Genomic DNA, 17,205 nt, shown 5'->3' with positions numbered 1-17,205 from the left:
AAAGTGAACTTCAAGTTGGTTCGTTGATTCAAGATGTTCAAGAGAGGTCTTCAAAGGAGACGGTCACGTGGGTACATGGAGTTAGACCCGACTCCTTAGCAAAGGGCTAATTTACGCAACCACAAGGCCGTCCTCTAAGCTCTCTTATTGGTATCATGTTATGAACGTGAGGGCGGGAGGTTGAGGATTTAGGGCGGACGAATGGGGCTCCCTGCGCGCGGCGGGAACAGCTGTTGGGCGTGAAAGAAGCCGCAAAAATAACGACTCTGCAATAGACCTCTAAAAATGGTGACTCTTGGCTGGTGATCTTGCGAGGCTGTGAGAAGCGATAACTGATCTGATTTGAGTGGAAAGGCTGGGTCCGGAAAGTCCACCCTGATGAAATACATTGGACCAGGACAAGCGCCCTTTAGAATATTTGGAGCAGTGGGCATCGCCCCTTAACATTGTGTTTGCAAGCTTCTACTTCTGGAATCCAGGAACACCCCATAAAATTAAAATACTCGCTGCGGCCTGCCCGTGGCTTTTATTTCAGGATGCGTTCCGGGAGTGTCCGAGGCTACACCGAATTCCAAACACACGCTTGGAGCCTCTTTAACCCCCTCCCTCATCGACAAGCATCGAAGCATACGTGCAGCCCTCGTATACCTTCAGAAGCTATCGCCATATGAATTGGTAATACCTTTTATCGCCTCCCGCGTATAGCCCATTAAAATTCAACCATTTGCTAATTTAGAATGACCATTGCTAGATTTTGAAGGAGGGCAGGAATGCTTTGATATACGCAATCGCAGATAGATGTTGCTGTCCCCGCGACAGAGAGAACCGCAAATCGATTCTAGGTTGGATTAAATCTTTGCATTAGGGATTTCTTCTTGTGTTACAGCTCGTCCCCGAAAAGCTTTTGAAAAAAAAAAAGGAAATATTCTTTCTTGATGGCTGGTCGGTGGATTGCACTACTTGGAATTGGATAGAGTTGTGGGCAATGCCATCTTGTCACCCATATAGATTTTTCTTATATATTCCCTTTTGTCAGAGACCCTTGTCTTTTTATTTTTTCTTTTGCAAAGCTCCGGGTGGAAGGGTTAGCCTTCCCGGCCGTTTCTCTGTACTTCTTCCCTTACGGTTTCTATTGCTACAAATTCTTGGGCCATTCTTCGGCCCTTGGTCTATCAGACATTGATCATTTATGATATCCTTCCGTCTCTTGTATGTATTTTCTGATACCACATTTTTATATATGGATCTGGTGTACCCCTTTTCAAAACTCTTTTCTTTCCTCCCCATATTTATCACGACATATTCCCCCTGTTCTCCATCAGGGATGACCCCACAACCCTGATATCCTGACACTGAATACATACTCCTGACTCCTGAAGAGATAGGCAGGCTGCTATCTTGATATCCATCCCCCAGCGGAACAAAACCCACTCCGCGCTGCATATTGCTCCCAGACGTATGACGTGTCTCCGCTACTCAACGCGGCTAGCGTGGCCATTCACTCTTCCCCCTTTATTAACCTCTCCTCCTCCTCCTCCTCCTCCTCCTCCTCCTCCTCTTCTTCTTCCTTCTCTCCACCTTGTCAACCTCCTCTCGCCATCAGCATCGCCTCCAGGTTCGACCGTCCACATACCCATCTTCCATCCATCGATCAGGTAGGCATACGTTAAACATCCAGTCACTCCTCTCCTGAGAATTTCAATCTAGGCTGTCCAAAAGGCAAGCCAGTGTCATCTACATTCCCCAAAACTCCCTGTAAGGCGCGTCACGTCCGCTCTCTTCGCCACACGAATCCCAACAAGCGCCATGAAGGCCCTCATCGCCATTGCTGGCCTCTTCTTGGCCGTCACAGCAATGTGTCAAGACTTGAGTCCGGTCTTTAACCTTTCCCCATGCCCCGTAAGTCTCCTGTCGGCCTGTAGTGCTGGCTTCTCCCCCCTTATTAACATTGCGACCTCCATTTTTAACATTACTAACTATTCTTCAGAGATCTTGCGCAATGGAAACCTCCGGAAGGGCCAAGGAATTTGGCTGTTCCCCTGGTGATATTGCCTGCCTTTGCAAGAACAAGGAGTACCAGCCCGCACTCATGGAATGTGCAAAAAAATGCAAGCCTGAGGAAATCGAGGCCTTGGCTAAAGCTGGCCGCGAGGTTTGTGACAGTGCAGGTGCGTGCCAGTCGGAAACTACCGCCCTCTTTTTGTTTCTTCTCTTACTCAACGTTCACGGCCAATTCGATTTCTGGCATTCCAGGCGTCTCTATTCCTCCCGCGACTGGCGCAGATATTACCATTCCCGTTCCCACGGTGCAATTGCCATCTGCTCCTGTCCCTGAACTCCCCTCGGTTACCGTCCCCCCTTTGCCTGAATTACCAACTGGTTTACCCCTTCCTTCTCTCCCATCAGTTCCAAACCTACCTCCCAATGCTGGAGTTGAAGGTACTACTACAACTTCCGCTCCTAGCTCCATGCCCATTCTCCCTATCGAATCGAGCGACACCACCTCTCAAAATCCGGCCTTGACTCCTTCGGCCTCAGGCCCCAGCAGTAGCATCGATCCATCCCTTGGGGCCGCCAACCTCCTATCACCCGTACATAATGGTGTCATCTACATCGTTCTCCTTGCCCTGGCCTTTTAAATTTCCCACCAGCTCGACAAGAATGCCGATGTACCTACATTTCAGCAAAACTACCTCACAGCCATTTCCCATTTCCCATGTTTGATGATTTTCACTTTTCCATGATTCCGGTCTCTTTATCGTCATCTTCTAATTTGCCTAGACCTTCTGCTTTCCCCGCTTCCTCGTCAATCTTTTTACCTTGGGGAATACGAAATAACAGGCGCCCGAATATATGACATAAGGACTATATGTACTGCAAAACTTTGCTTTTAATTGCTGATGATCTCAAATGGCTTTGAACTTCGTCCATGTATATTTTACCAAACCCACACTGAGTACCGCTCACACAGGTACAACCCAAATTCTATAGCGCACCACGAATATAAATTAGTTATACCTTGCGCAAAAAATTGAAGTTGCAGCTCTTTCAGAATCGTCCATTCAGTAGTTTACCCTCGCCAAATCTATCTCTTATTTGGTAACTCTGCTCCCTCCTTTCGCTTTCGCTTTAACTGAGGCTCAAGCCTCGAACGGCATGGGCTCCTCCTCAATTCCCTGGGCCAGAAAACAGAAGCCCCACACTCTCGAAAATGGGCGTACCATTTTTTTCTACTTCTCACATCGCATCCATATAATACCATTCACAGAGTCTCTCTTTTTTATCCGCCTAAAAAAATAAAAATCAAAAAAAAAAAAAAAAAAAAATTTAAAATTAAAAATAAAAATAAAAATAAAAATAAAACAGACCGTGATCCCTGTAATAATACTGTGCTATGCGTTCGGCCATTTCGAATGATCAAAAAAAAAAAGCTAACTTGTTAAATCGACGATAGGATAATGTAATATGGAAATTGCTGGCTTCCACTATCCTTGCATCAGGTACGGAGTACCTAGGTAGGAATCGCGATATCACGTGACACACATCCGCCAGACGCGTCTCGGCAAACAGCACGCATCCTGGAGTGGAGCCGCGCAAAGCGAAATCCCAGGCCGCAGCTTTGGAGCCTTGAAGGAAGCCTCCGCTACACAACCACAACATCACACCAAGCATGATCCAGCAGATAAATACCCTTTGATCGCTGCCTCTCCAACTCCGTCTTTTTCTTCTTCTTTTTCTTCTTCTTCTTCTTCTTCTTCTTTTCCCAATTTCCTTATCCCCCTCGAAGCGTGCTCAATTGCTTGTCCAGATCCGCGAACCACTCCCCGATCCGGTGATGTAAATGGAACGAAAAAAGCAGATGTTCTATAAATAAAAGAAGCACTCATATCGTCCCGTCATACTGCGCCGGAGGTGCCAGAAAAGACGAATTAAGGGGAACACATATATTTATGCGCCATCTTCCCCACCCCTCCTCGTGGCCCAGAATCAAACTTCTTGTTTCCGACCCTTTGCCGCATATTCCCATCCCACCACCGTGCTCCCGGATCCAACTACCAAACTGGCGCGAGTGCCGCCGTAATTCTAGCACACTGCCCTATAAAGAAGAAAATAAGCCGTTCCGTCTACGTGATTGTGTAGCTGGTATCTATCGGCCACGGATTGGAAGGGGCAACTCCTCCTATTTTGTTTCTGTGTCTCTGCGGAATAGGTGCTTGATAGCGGCTCCGTATAGTTCATTGCTGCCATTGATTCGACGAGGAGGAAAGGCGATGGCGCAGAAGGGAGGTGGCGGTGCGAAACAGGCTACTTTGGGGTACGTTCGAGATCCCCAGTTGAGTATTGGGTGCGTTTGGCTGTGTTTGTGCCAGGGTTGGTGTATTGGTTGGTGGTTTGCTTTTGTGTTTTGTTGATTTTTACGGAGGGACTACTATTCCCTTAAGGGCAATGAATGTTGTTTTGCCCATCCATCTTGCTGTTTGACAACTCAACTCTTCCCGTGTTTGCTTGCTAATCTGTATATATTCCCCTGTTTTTGCAGGAAGTTCTTCGGTGCCAACGCAGGTTCTGCGTCGCTCCCCAAGAAACAGGCTACTTTAGCATTCTCAACTAGCTCAGGGAGCAGAGAGAAGCGACAAAATGGATCTGCAACGCAGGCGGATGAGGAAGAGGCGCTAGTAAATGGAGATAAGGATGTCGATATGAATAATGATGCGAAGAAAAAGGAACCAAAGATTGACAGCAGGGGGAGCGAAACTCCTGCTGCCGAATCCAGGGAATCAGATTCGGATAGTGCAGCTGAAAAATCGCTGAGCCATAGCGACAGTGACTTCCCCGACTCAAAGAAGCTAAAACGGGAGAAAAGTCCCATGGAGGACAGTGACGAATCTGATGTTCAGCCAGTCACGAAAAGACGAAAACGTGCTCCTTCGAATAGAGAGACCGCTGGCAAGAAACCCTCGGCTTCACAGAATCAAAATAAACGGACACGATCTCCGAATAAGGCCAGAGAAAAGCCTGTGGCTGAAGACAAGGAATCCTCGTCCGCTGAACAGGAGGATATCATTTCTGATAACGATGATGATCTGGCAGAGGAGAAGCCGAAAATTGCTCAGAAGAAGAGAGAAACGGTCCAGCAGGCATTGAAGGGATCTAGAGAGGATCCCTATCCAGATTGGAAAGCTGGAGAGCCCGTGCCATACGCGGCGCTCTGCACGACCTTCTCCCTTATTGAAATGACTACTAAGCGATTAATTATATTATCTCACTGCTCCCTATTTCTCCGCCAAGTTCTTCGTCTTACCCCAAAAGACCTTCTCCCAACTGTCCAGCTCATGCTCAACAAATTAGCCGCCGATTATGCTGGCGTCGAACTTGGAATTGGCGAATCATTCATCATGAAAGCCATTGGTGAATCCACCGGCCGCAGCCTGGCAGTTATCAAGGCTGACCAGCATGAAATCGGCGACCTTGGCCTTGTGGCCGCGAAAAGTCGTTCAAATCAGCCAACTATGTTCAAGCCGAAACCATTGACCGTAAGGGGCGTGCACGAAGGTCTTCTTGCAATTGCTAAAACACAGGGTCACGGATCTCAGGAAAAAAAGATTTCCGCTATCAAAAAGCTCCTGTCATCAGCTGATGCTACTCTGGCAGGAAAGGGATCGAAGGGGATTGATATCACACAAAATAAAGGCGGCCCAAGCGAAGCTAAATTTATCATTCGTTTCCTTGAGGGTAAACTACGACTTGGTCTTGCTGAAAAGACCGTGCTCGTGGCGCTGGCGCATGCGATGGTGGCCCATGAGGTTGAGCTGCAGGGGAAAAAGGCACCCAGCACCGAAGAGTTAGGCAAGGGTGAAGCTATTCTTAAATCAGTATATAGGTAGGGAATCTTCCCCCACCCCCACCCCCGCCCCTAACCCTGGCCTTTTGGTTAACCCCTTTTCCCCCTTGTTTATTCAGCGAACTGCCTTCGTATGAAGTCATTATTCCCGCTATGCTCGAACATGGAATCTTCAACCTAAAGGAAAAGTGCAAATTGCAACCAGGAGTGCCCTTAAAACCTATGTTGGGCCAAGCCTACAAAGTCCATCACGGAAGTTCTTGACCGTTTCGAAGTAAAAATTTCACTTGCGAGTACAAGTATGATGCGAAGACACAGATACACTACGTGCCGTGAGAGATGCACAATATCGTCGACGCGTCACTTGCAGAAGATGTGAAGCATCTGTGCCATCTTCTCACGAATTCTGAAGACTTGTCATAGAAATATCCGGATATCTTGGGCAAACTAGAGAACTGGGTTAAGCAGGGGACAACAAGTTTTGTGTTGGACTGCGAGACCGTTGCATGGGATACGGTCAATAAGAAAGTTTTGCCATTTCAGCAGCTCATGACGAGGAAACGGAAGGACGTGAAGGCTGAAGATGTCAAGGTTAAAGTCTGTGTGTTTGCATTTGACCTGTTGTTTTTAAATGGAGAGGTAAGCCGGCTATATAGATACATACGTTTAATTCCTTTTCCTTATCCCCTTTTAAGTTTATCGAACCCCCTATCTAACATATCCCTTTGCAGCCCACTGTGAAAATGACACTGCGAGAACGAAGGGCTCGGTTGCATGACGCGTTCACTCCAATTGAAGGCGAATTTGTATTCGCCCAACACGGCGACACTAACGATCTCGACGAGATCCAGACATTACTTGACGAAAGTGTAAAAGCGTCGTGTGAGGGTTTGATGGTGAAAATGCTTGATACCGAAGAAAGCGGATATGAGCCCAGCAAACGCAGCCGAAACTGGCTCAAGGTATAATACATATAACACTGCATCAGATCGACCACTCATGCCACAATATTTCTCTAATCAATTTAAATTTCCTGTAGGTTAAGAAAGATTACCTCGCCGGCATCGGCGACTCTCTCGACCTCGTCGTTCTGGGCGCCTACTACGGCCGCGGCAAACGCACATCTGTGTACGGCGCGTTCCTCCTAGCCGCCTACAACACCAGCACTCAAACTTTCCAAACAGTCTGCAACATAGGTACCGGATTCTCCGAAGCGCTCCTCGAAGAGCTACACAAGTCCCTATCCCCACTCGTCATCGACTGTCCGAAACCATTTTACGACCATTCTTCCGTCCCCAAGGACCAGCCGGACGTCTGGTTCGAGCCAAAATATGTTTGGGAGGTGAAAGCGGCGGATCTGACGCTTAGTCCGCGTTACAAGGCCGCGGCAGATGAGTTTATGGGGACTAGTCATGGCGCTGGAAAGGGCATTTCGCTGCGATTTCCTAGGTATATTAAAAGCCGGGATGATAAGAAGCCTGAGGAAGCAACAGCAACGAGGCAAGTGGCAGAAATGTATCGGAGGCAGGAGAGTGTGAGTAAGGATACGGCAGGGAAAGGCGGGGTGGATGATGATTTTGAGTACTGAACAGTTGAGTTGGGGCGTATGAAATGGTCGGATGTATGGGGAAGGCAGCTAGTTTTTTGGAGCTGGCTGGTTGAGGTTGCTCCACTTGCACATATACATTCGTTGTTTGGTTCCTTATACCTCGAGTGCTATTGTTCTATTTTCATGGATACCTGTCTTGCTTTCTATATTTTCATATCATCGACACCACTGTCATTGCTGAGGTGGCGATGAAATGGAAAATGAATTACTTAGATATACCTTGATGATGAGATATATAGCACGTCACTCAGTTGGGCACGGTTTATTATTAGGAACATCGCTCTGACACTATCCATCTTCCATATTTACATTTTTGAAACAATCCCATTCGCTAGAGAGACTAGCAGAAGAGAAAAGTGAAAATCACCATAACCGCAGGCACCAAGAACACCTTTCTTAGCATAAAATTAGCAGCATAAAGGTTTCATAAAGGATCAAAACGCCAGAGTACCTGCAACCCTGCAACCCGGAGAACGAAAAGGAACAATAAAAGCACAGAGTAGTAATTATGGAGGTGCATATGCATTTCATCCCAATTCATCGAATTTCCCTCCTTTGCCGCTTGTTCAACCTCTGCTACAACTGTCAACAGCACCATTTTCCACTGTAGCCTCTCGCCCCATCCACTCACTCTTCAAACTTCCTCTTCGCCCCAGTTCCAATCCCATTCATCCCCGACCCCATTGCCCCAGCTCCATCGGGTACCAAACTACCCCTCCTCCTCCTCTCCTCTTCCACAGCCCGATGCTTCGCCATGTCCGCCTCAGCCTGCCTGCGCTTCCATGCAACCTTAATCGCCGGCGCCGCACGGATCAAATCCTCCTCCCCAACGCGATCCTCAATACTCTCCATAACACTCTCGACAGTCGAGATGTGATTTGCGTCCATTTTTATCCTCCTCGCACCGCATGAAGCGCCATCGGTGCTGCTCGTCCTTGTAGCACTCGACAATGGAGTCGTCAGCCGCTCTGCATCGCTTTGAGCGTTTCCCATCCTCCTCCGTGACGTGCATGGTGCCGTAGGGTATGTAGTCATTTGCCCTTCGCACGACGAAGAGGTGGAAGATGGGGATGGCGTCGTAGTCTGGATAGGGCTCCGTGGAGCCGTCACCGTCGGCGTCGGCCGGGTCGGGCTCGACGATGGGGAATTGTAGACGCATGCGAAAATCGACTGTGTTCTCTCCTGGTGGCTTCCATTTGAGAATGTTTTCATCCGTGCCGATTTTATAGGGGGTGCTGCGACAGGTGAAGATGAGCCCGTCATTGCCGTGGACCTTCTTCACCCGGGGTATTATTTCGCGGAACATCATCTCGAGGCCGTAGCTGAATTGCGTTGATTTGTCCTCCACGGCAAACGCGCGATGTTGCTTCTCCGACGGGTATTTCTTGTACATAGTATTATAGGGCTTGAGGACTTTCTCTTTGAAATATGCCAGCCGTTTATCGAGCGTGCGGTGCATCAGACTCGTCCCGTCCAGCACGAGACAATCGAAAACGTAGAATTTCAACTGTGACGAGCCATCTTCATAAGCATCGATAACTAGCTCCCCATCCACAATCGTATCTACATGGAAGCTCTGGAAGGTATCGTCGTCTGGTAGTGGGAAATGTAGGCCAGGCACATATCTGTAGTCATTCTTGCGGTCGATGAGGTAATGGATTTCCGGTGTGTCGGACTCTGGGTCCCCACGGGCAAAATAAAGAAGGCAGCGGATCCCATCCGTCTTCTCACACACGTAGTAATCTGCCTTTTGCAGTTCGAGGATATGTCGTGCAGCGAAACTTACAGGTTGCGCGCCAGGGAACCCTAACGATGTGCGACCCAGAAGATGCGCAACTTCTCTGCGGAATTGGTCTGCCAACTGTGGCTCGGCTTTTATGCCGATTTTGTCGAGATCGGGGACGGTGGGGTTGTTCATGGGTCTCGTTTCTTTGATTGATACGGATGGAGGGGAGGGGTTGTCTGAAGGTCTGCACCGCAAGAGGACTCTTATGGCGGATAGAGTGGTGTGGAAGCAGGGAGTGGGAGCAGGGAGTGAGAGCAGGTGAGCCTCAACGAGTAGCGGCGTATAAGCCACGGAGAATGGGACGGTAAAGAGCGCGGTGGGTGAAAACCGGCTGGAGGCAACTTCTCAGTTGGTGGTTTGGATGCTTTTACCGATGTTGGATGAGTGATGCCTGAGGCGCCGAAAATCTTAAATGCATCCAAACAAAACATCAATATCTCGAATGAAGGAAATAACTATGGCCATATGCCCCAGAATTGAATTACTTTTTTTTGAGTAGGAAAAATAGACACAAGTGTGCAGCGATAATAAATTGGAATTATCAAAATATCTTCAGTTCCATGCACACATAATAGTTGAATCTCACATTAAACATAGACTGTATGAGCAACCGTTTTTACAGGAGAAAATTCGATATACAGTCTTTCGGAAAGTATTAACAGACCAAAATTGCATCGTGTACTATACAAATGTTGGGGTATCATCTCAGATCGCCAAAAATCCCATCCTGTCGCCAAAAACGCCTTGAGCAACCAACCGCATATACATCGTTTCATGCCTAGAAATCCAAGGGAAGCCATCATCATAATAACAAGTAGTAGCAGAACACCATTAAACATATATAGCATCCGAAAAATTAAGCTGCAGTTGCAGCAGTCGAAGTCGTTGCGGCGGTTGTGGCAACCGTTGTAGGTGGTGAGACTGTCGCAGGATTTTTCGCGGCAGCAGCGGCCTGGGAAGCCCGGTTCTGCACTGCCTGCTGAGAAATGGAAGGCTTTCTCGATGTTTCCGCAGATTGCACAGCGGAATTAATGACGCTTGTGGGAGACGATGAAAAGTTGGTAGAGTCTGAGGCGAATAACGTTCTTTCACCCCCAACTTGGCCCTGGCTGCTTGTGTCGCGTGGATGGGAAAAGATCCCTCCCCTGGTGCCCCCAAGAACCTGTGAGAGCATTTCCTTCATGCGCACCAGATGGTATTTTCGTCTGGTTGGAATTAGAGGATGGGTTATCAGCGGCTGAGGATTGGACCGAGCGAGGCCGGCCATCACTGCATCTTTCTCCTCATCCGAGTCGATCGGTCCATTGCCATCTAAATCGTCGTGGATCGGAGCATTCGCATCGATAGCGGCCTCTGCGATGTGTATATTAGCAGCTTGAAAAAAGGGGTGATCCTAACAAAATGTATCAGATGACAGATGCAGAGGTATACTCACTTTGCTGCCGCGCCTGGTTCTTCTTTTGATATGCCTGGAGCAACATATCGTACGGCAACGACCGTCCTGGGACAGCTCGTTTGGAACCCATAGAATGGCTCTTACAAGTTAAAGATCGCGCACACTGGCCGCCGTTGGGGAGGGGAACACCGCACTGCTTTTCCACGTCGACAGGGCCCTTAGGCTTTGGGACTTTGGGTTTGGGTTCGTCTTTCTTTTTCTTCTTCTTCGGCTCCTTCTCCTTATCATCGTCTCCATCAGCTTTGCGCTTTTTTCCTTTCTTCGGCCCATCGTCCCCGCCAGCGCTCTTCTTCGCGCTCTTTTGTCCTTTCATTGCATCGTCATCATCGCCCACACCAATACCAGTCCCGTCATCCTTATCGTCACCGTCCTTCCCCTTATCTTTCCCTAACGCCTTCTCTTTCGCTCTGTTGGCAGCGTCGCGAGCTTCTTTCTTTTTCCGCGCTTTCTCCTGTTTAGCTTTTAGGCAGCCTCGTATGTGCTCTGCCGACGTTTGTTTTAAAACTGGTCGTTTACAGTGTTTGCATATCACTGTTTCCAATTGGGCTTCTCGCAATTTGCCGTTGGGGAACGAGGCCATGATTTTCTCGTCCATTTCGGGGAGGATGGGCGACGAGGAAGCTCGCGATTCAGGGTTTCCGTCTTTCGATTCTACCCGAAGGGACCGCGTGAAACAAAAAAGGTTTTTAGCTAGCCCGGGTTCGTTGCAAATGAAAATTACAGCAAGTATCCATGACACGCGAACGAAATCCCCAATATTATTTCAAGTATATTTTTTCACTCACCAGCTTGTTCCTGGGTCTTTCTTTGCAGCCTTCGCGTTCTTAGCCGCGGACTTTTTGGAAACCTTAAGTTTTCCTAGCCGATTATCCTTATCACTAAACTTGTATCCCGACGCATCGACAAAACTCGCTCCCGAACTTGAAGCGACTGACGATGCTATTTGCGCCGTTAAATGCCAAAAATGGAGGTAGATGGCAACGAAGCATTAGCAACAGTGGTAATTTAGTGCCATCTTCGCTTGAGCGATAACCTAGTATATGATCGGGGACGGGGAATAGCGGGAATCGGAACAGGGCAAGTCGGGAGGGGGAGGGTGATCTCACCTCGGCCTGAAGCGCCGTTTGTCGCCATATTGGGAGTGTTAGACTGAGCTAACTGTTGGCTCGGATGAAGATACAATTATCTCGTGGATTGGGTATGGATTTGTATAGCCAGACAATGCTGTTGGTTTTGGGAAATCGGATGGAAAGATCCATGGATGCGAGAAGCTGGGTCATGTGACCTGGCGCCTTCAACCCAACTTCATCTCAACGGAATCACGACGTGAGATTCTATGGCGAATATCAAGAGGACGGTGATGAATATGTCTGGGAGAGCGTTCGCAAATAATGACAATAAGTTTGTAATATAGTAATACATTTTATTTTACATTTGATCATTGCACTGTTCGGTCAAGGCTAGAACAGGGACAAGCCAATCGGGTCTCTACGCAATCGGACAACTCAGATCAGTATCGCGCAAAACAGAGGGTGCTATTTGTTCCCCCGAAGCCAAAGCTGTTCGTCATGGCCACATTGACCCGTCTCTCCTGCGCCACATTAGGCACGTAGTTGCAGTCAAATTCCTCCGTCGTGTTGTCCAGGTTTATCGTCGGTGGTAAAACATTCTGCACCAGTTAGATTATTAGTAAAGGCATACCACTCCACATATCTGCAACCCTTTCCCTGGGTTTAGCGATCATGTTGTGGCTTACCTCGTGAATAGCTAAAATGGAAAAGACAGCTTCAATAGCCCCGGCCCCCCCCAGCAAATGGCCTATCGCACCCTTCGTGCTGCTGACATTGATATCGGCGGTTTTCTGTTTTCCCTCACTTCCTAGCAGGAGCGTTTTGATCGCAAAGTTTTCCGCTGCATCTCCAATTACTGTCGACGTCCCGTGAGCGTTGATGTAGTCAACCGTCCCCGGAGAGATCTGGGCATTCCTCAGCGCCCTTTTCATGGCTAATAACGCGCCCTCTCCGCTCTCCTTGGGCGCCGTCATGTGGTACGCATCGCCAGAACACCCATAGCCCTTCAGTTCAGCATAGATCTTCGCACCCCGGGATTTAGCATGCTCAAGTTCCTATATGTAAGAAATCAGCCTTGAGAAATTCCATATGAATACAAGTATGAACCGCGACTTGTGTAGACTCAGGACTGTATCGCAACACACCTCCAGGACCACAACTGCTGCACCCTCTCCCACGATAAACCCCTCACGGTCCCTATCAAATGGCCTTGAGGCCTTCCTTGGTGAATCATTGAATGACGTAGCAAGGCTACGACACCTGGAAAACCCACCCAGGACTAATGGGTGGATACACGACTCAGCCCCCCCTGCTATCATTACATCTGCGTCTCCACAGGCGATGAAACGGGATGCGTCGCCGATTGAGTGGGCTCCGGTCGTGCAAGCCGTGGTTGCGGCATGGTTGGGCCCCTGTGTACGATTAGAGCCATATCAGAAACGATGATAATAATGTGAATACGTACTGCAAATCCATATTTCATTGAAATATGCCCTGCACCCAGATTGATAAGGAGCTTAGGGACGAAGAGGGGGGAGATCTTTTTGTAGCCCTAGATGCAAGAATGTAAACATGGGGGAGCCTTTTATACATATCTAGCGGTAATTAAGTATGAAATTGTTTTTACACATACCCCTTTATCATAAACGAGAGAGGTATCGTAAATCTCATCGAAATTGCCAATGCCAGAGCCTAAACATACGCCCTATTGACAAGTTAACCGACCACTTCAGCTAGCATTAGTAGTCGATGACCTTCCTCACCGTCATTTCCTGCTGTTCACGATTAGTAGGCTTCCAGCCGGCATCTTCCAGAGCCTCCTCAGTGGCTGCAAGGGCATATTGCGTAAAATTTGCTGTCTTCCTTTCTGCCTGTAGTGAAGAAACGTCAGTGACATGTTTCGTGCTCTGTGGTATGGAGCCAGAACACACCTCACGACTTAGCCAATCCGATCCTCTCCAGCCACCATCATTCTTCGAACCTTGAGGAACCAGCGCAGCAATCTGGCAGGGTAGATCTGCATACCTGGGACCCCGGTTCTTGACCGAGACGACACCACAGTGACCATCTAAAAGGCGTGTCCATGTTCGTCGTACACCTACAGCGACAGAATCATTCAGGGAACAGAACAACCTATGGAGCAATTTTCAATTTGCTTCGGCTGCGTCCAATGAACACCAAAATTAAACTCCCAAACGTACCGATTCCGAGTGGAGAGACTGCGCCCAATCCGGTGACTACGACCCGGCGCATGGCACCGCTCCTATGGCATGTGTTTGGTGGCGGCGTAAAACGTTTACAGGACGATGTCTTTCATCATTTCGTCAGGAATTGCGTCAGAGAAGGGGGAAGCATACTTAAGCTGATCGGGTTCCGTTGATAGTGTGCAAGGTATGCTTAATGTTTTGGTGCCCTTTTTTTTCAACCAGCTATTTAACCAATTTGGCCCGTTGGAACCGTGGCTTATTTACGTCCGCCACAATACATGTGACAATCCCGGGCATCACCACACCCAATATTTTTGGTGTACTCGCCTATACATTGCCTGGGGATGCACAGGAAAAGATACATGAATATTTACTACGATTGGGTTTTAATAGTTTAACAAAAAAAAAAAAAAAAAAAAAAAAAAAAAATGGAATAACGAACTGCTAAGTATGCAATTGATCGCAGAGACTTCTTGATTTAAAGTATATAGCCTAGCTAATTGCTATTTCAGGCTTCGTGCACCTTTTCCGCCAACTGTCATTCCATTGTGCCTCATACTGACCAGCCGCCTTGAGTCATCCTTCTCGAGCTCAGAACCAATCCTCCACTGCAGTCGCCTTATTACGAAGAGAATGGTGCGATGTAGACACGTTTGCCCAGGGGCACTCCTTGTTGCCGCAGGATAGCATAGGAGGTCTGCAGATGGAAAAAACTGTTGGGAACCGAGTATCCGACGATGTAGTCCTTCGCAGAAAGCTCCTTGGTTTTGCCGGGACCGAGGCCCATCGTGATGAGTCTCGTCTCCTTGCCCTCGACAGAGTCGGGGTCCACCTTCTGGAGGGAAGCTATGGCGTCTGTGGTTTGTTTGCGGAGGCCAGCGAAAGTTGACTGGAGTTCCAAATCGACTGCTTCTTGGCCAAGCAGGCGGGCGGCGCATTTTGTTGCCGTTTCAGCAACTGACCGTACCTGAAAGTCGAGGGGTTTCATGTCTTCGTACAGCTTAGCCTGTACGTAGTCATCGACATTGAGATTCTTGGTTGCGGCGTGCTCTTCAGCGCTGGCGAGGATGGCATCGAGAGACTTGAGGGTCTTAAGGACCATGCCAACACTGGCATCGTATGTTGAAAACGGCATGTTGAGGGGGATTTGGTGGTGGGGATGGTGGGGTTGGTGGTGGGTGGTAGTGCGAGTGGTGGTAGTGGTTGGTGTTTGGAGGATATGCTGAGAGTGAGAGATGGGAACGACAAAAGGGAATTCTCTCCTGGAGCGAAGCGGCTTTTAAATGGAACAGACTCGGGCAGACGGGACACTTGAATGCGCCGGAAACGATGCTTGAGATTAAGGATAAGGAAAATGAGGGGAAGGATGCAAGTGTTTACCTTTCTCTGTATCGGATGACCACGACTAGTTAATTGACATGACTAATACACCCATGTTTGACGACTGTGACCATTCTCCAGGGTGCGCAGCATGACGTTTGAGATCTGCTAACTTCTCGTATCCTAAACTCGATTGCAAACGTATGTTGTTTGTCAAGATGGAGGCAGAAGAGGGCCTGTGGCTGCCCAAACCGCCAATTACATGGAGTGGGATTTGGTCCCAAAATAATTTTGTCCTACGGGTTTCAATTCCTCCGAGTTCTTGAATAATTGGCTGATAATCCGTCTTGTTGGATATTTTGAGGCAACTGAGTTTCAGCCCAAGCATGCCCAGTCAACTAAACGTCTATAATAATATCATTTTTTTCGAACTGTGGCGCGCGGGAGAGACGACTGATTACAAATGTAGCAATTTCAAATCAACAACTAAAAGCCAGGAATCCATAAATTCAGGGACTTCTTGACACGTTTCCAAGACGAAGGTCGTATGCGCCCATCATGCAGAGCTCATTTAGCACTCGTATTGTAGCCTTCTGCCCTGAGAGCTCTCAGGCAGACTCCGAAATCCGATCCTCGCTCAGCAACCAGTGTGTTCTTACTGCAGCCTATAGTGACAAATGTGACAAATGGGGTTTTTTTTATGTTTTCCACTGTAATTACTTAATTCCACTAACAGACACTCATTGATAGAAATTTACGGAGTATTAGAAAGCAATGCACCTTGAATTCTCTAAGTACATTTTAAAACAGTGAATTTATGTCATCGTAGGTATCATCACTAGACATCATCGCTAGATACAATTGATAGATACCATTGTCAATATATATATATATTGTGGTTTCCACACTATGGGCTGGTGGTTGCAGTGTATAGATAATGGATTGAGTGGTCACATCCATGGATATATATATATATATATCACTATGAGCACAACCATTTAACAAATGCTTATGTTGGCTTTTCACTATGGATAATCTATGATTATAGTGCTATCTTATCACAGTGATCACTGATGATATATATTACAGATAACATCTAACAATGCATTGCTTTCTAAAATAATCAACAAACTCTATTCAATTACAAATAGAATGAATATGATAGGTGTTGTAACACTAGTATAAAAAACCCATTTGACACATTTGTCACCATTGGCTGCTGTAGTTCTTGGTTTCTCTGAGTAATCTGTCCTAGTAAGTTAGTTCTAATGGCTGAATAGGCAAGCAATCCTTCCTGACCGCAGTTATTTCACACAGGATATCTAACGAACGACACAGGAGTGTTTGAATATCATCGCTATGTTGTGCATTCGAGGCTTCAAGTGTTTATCATCACGGAGATCACGTTGCCTCTTCGGCTATCCCCAATGTTCGGCACTTCTGGCTGGTTCTCGGCACTCAACGGCAAATCTTCCAATCGGAGATGGTGTTTGCCGCTGCCTCCGGCTTCCAATCCCGAGGCCTGGAGACATTGCAGATTTTTCCAAGCCGCTGTTCGCCATAGTGTCCAGCTTTCTTTCTTTTCGTAGCTCCAAGGGAAACATCGCGTCTTCGCAGCTCAAGAAGGGGAAAGATGCCGCTTCGAAGCTGGACAAGCATCCTTGGCGGGTTTCTCCTGTACTATGTTAACCCCATATATACCCATGATGGGCACGACTATTCTAATCATGAGAAGCGCTCCATTGACCGTAGGAAAGAGCTCCTGAAGAAATGGGACCAGGAGGTAATGATTCTTGTCCCTTCTTCCTTCTCAATTATCTCCGTTGAAACCGTGCTAATCCTAGAAGCATCTTCATCAGTGGAGTTTTTCTGGTGTTTCAACCTTCGCCCATCTGAAGCATGTAAAATGCCTCCT

General features: G+C 47.7%; 7 protein-coding genes across 7 annotated transcripts; 2 read left to right on the top strand and 5 right to left on the bottom strand.

The window, feature by feature from the left end:
• Positions 1 to 1,806: 1,806 nt before the first annotated feature.
• HCAG_07300 (predicted protein) lies at positions 1,807 to 2,639 on the top strand (the record flags this gene model as incomplete). The annotated part of the gene is made up of 3 exons (XM_001537828.1): positions 1,807 to 1,899; positions 1,988 to 2,168; positions 2,254 to 2,639. The coding sequence occupies 3 exons, from the start codon at positions 1,807 to 1,809 to the stop codon at positions 2,637 to 2,639; spliced, it is 660 nt and encodes a 219-aa protein (XP_001537878.1).
• Positions 2,640 to 2,963: 324 nt separating this feature from the next.
• Positions 2,964 to 3,672, bottom strand: HCAG_07299 (predicted protein; the record flags this gene model as incomplete). Its single annotated transcript, XM_001537827.1, has 3 exons — positions 2,964 to 2,985; positions 3,242 to 3,288; positions 3,544 to 3,672. 3 exons carry the CDS (start codon positions 3,670 to 3,672, stop codon positions 2,964 to 2,966), a joined length of 198 nt encoding a protein of 65 aa, XP_001537877.1.
• A 599-nt stretch (positions 3,673 to 4,271) lies between these two features.
• Positions 4,272 to 7,430, top strand: HCAG_07298 (hypothetical protein; the record flags this gene model as incomplete). Its single annotated transcript, XM_001537826.1, has 5 exons — positions 4,272 to 4,315; positions 4,541 to 5,873; positions 6,266 to 6,481; positions 6,574 to 6,804; positions 6,882 to 7,430. The coding sequence occupies 5 exons, from the start codon at positions 4,272 to 4,274 to the stop codon at positions 7,428 to 7,430; spliced, it is 2,373 nt and encodes a 790-aa protein (XP_001537876.1).
• Positions 7,431 to 8,078: 648 nt separating this feature from the next.
• On the bottom strand, positions 8,079 to 9,369 carry HCAG_07297 (conserved hypothetical protein; the record flags this gene model as incomplete). Its single annotated transcript, XM_001537825.1, has 2 exons — positions 8,079 to 8,307; positions 8,357 to 9,369. 2 exons carry the CDS (start codon positions 9,367 to 9,369, stop codon positions 8,079 to 8,081), a joined length of 1,242 nt encoding a protein of 413 aa, XP_001537875.1.
• Positions 9,370 to 10,093: 724 nt separating this feature from the next.
• HCAG_07296 (predicted protein) lies at positions 10,094 to 11,827 on the bottom strand (the record flags this gene model as incomplete). Its single annotated transcript, XM_001537824.1, has 3 exons — positions 10,094 to 10,590; positions 10,673 to 11,344; positions 11,800 to 11,827. 3 exons carry the CDS (start codon positions 11,825 to 11,827, stop codon positions 10,094 to 10,096), a joined length of 1,197 nt encoding a protein of 398 aa, XP_001537874.1.
• Positions 11,828 to 12,203: 376 nt separating this feature from the next.
• Positions 12,204 to 14,016, bottom strand: HCAG_07295 (hypothetical protein; the record flags this gene model as incomplete). Its single annotated transcript, XM_001537823.1, has 8 exons — positions 12,204 to 12,362; positions 12,450 to 12,818; positions 12,909 to 13,175; positions 13,229 to 13,315; positions 13,397 to 13,468; positions 13,527 to 13,634; positions 13,695 to 13,861; positions 13,965 to 14,016. 8 exons carry the CDS (start codon positions 14,014 to 14,016, stop codon positions 12,204 to 12,206), a joined length of 1,281 nt encoding a protein of 426 aa, XP_001537873.1.
• A 576-nt stretch (positions 14,017 to 14,592) lies between these two features.
• Positions 14,593 to 15,105, bottom strand: HCAG_07294 (predicted protein; the record flags this gene model as incomplete). The annotated part of the gene is made up of 2 exons (XM_001537822.1): positions 14,593 to 14,859; positions 14,938 to 15,105. 2 exons carry the CDS (start codon positions 15,103 to 15,105, stop codon positions 14,593 to 14,595), a joined length of 435 nt encoding a protein of 144 aa, XP_001537872.1.
• Between the last annotated feature and the right edge of the window lie 2,100 nt (positions 15,106 to 17,205).

The sequence above is a fragment of the Histoplasma capsulatum genome, genomic scaffold, assembly GCF_000149585.1.
Source record: "Histoplasma capsulatum NAm1 scaffold_8 genomic scaffold, whole genome shotgun sequence".
Lineage (NCBI taxonomy): Eukaryota > Fungi > Ascomycota > Eurotiomycetes > Onygenales > Ajellomycetaceae > Histoplasma > Histoplasma mississippiense.
Note: the sequence above shows the minus strand (reverse complement) of the source record. Positions and strands in the feature narration are given on the sequence as shown.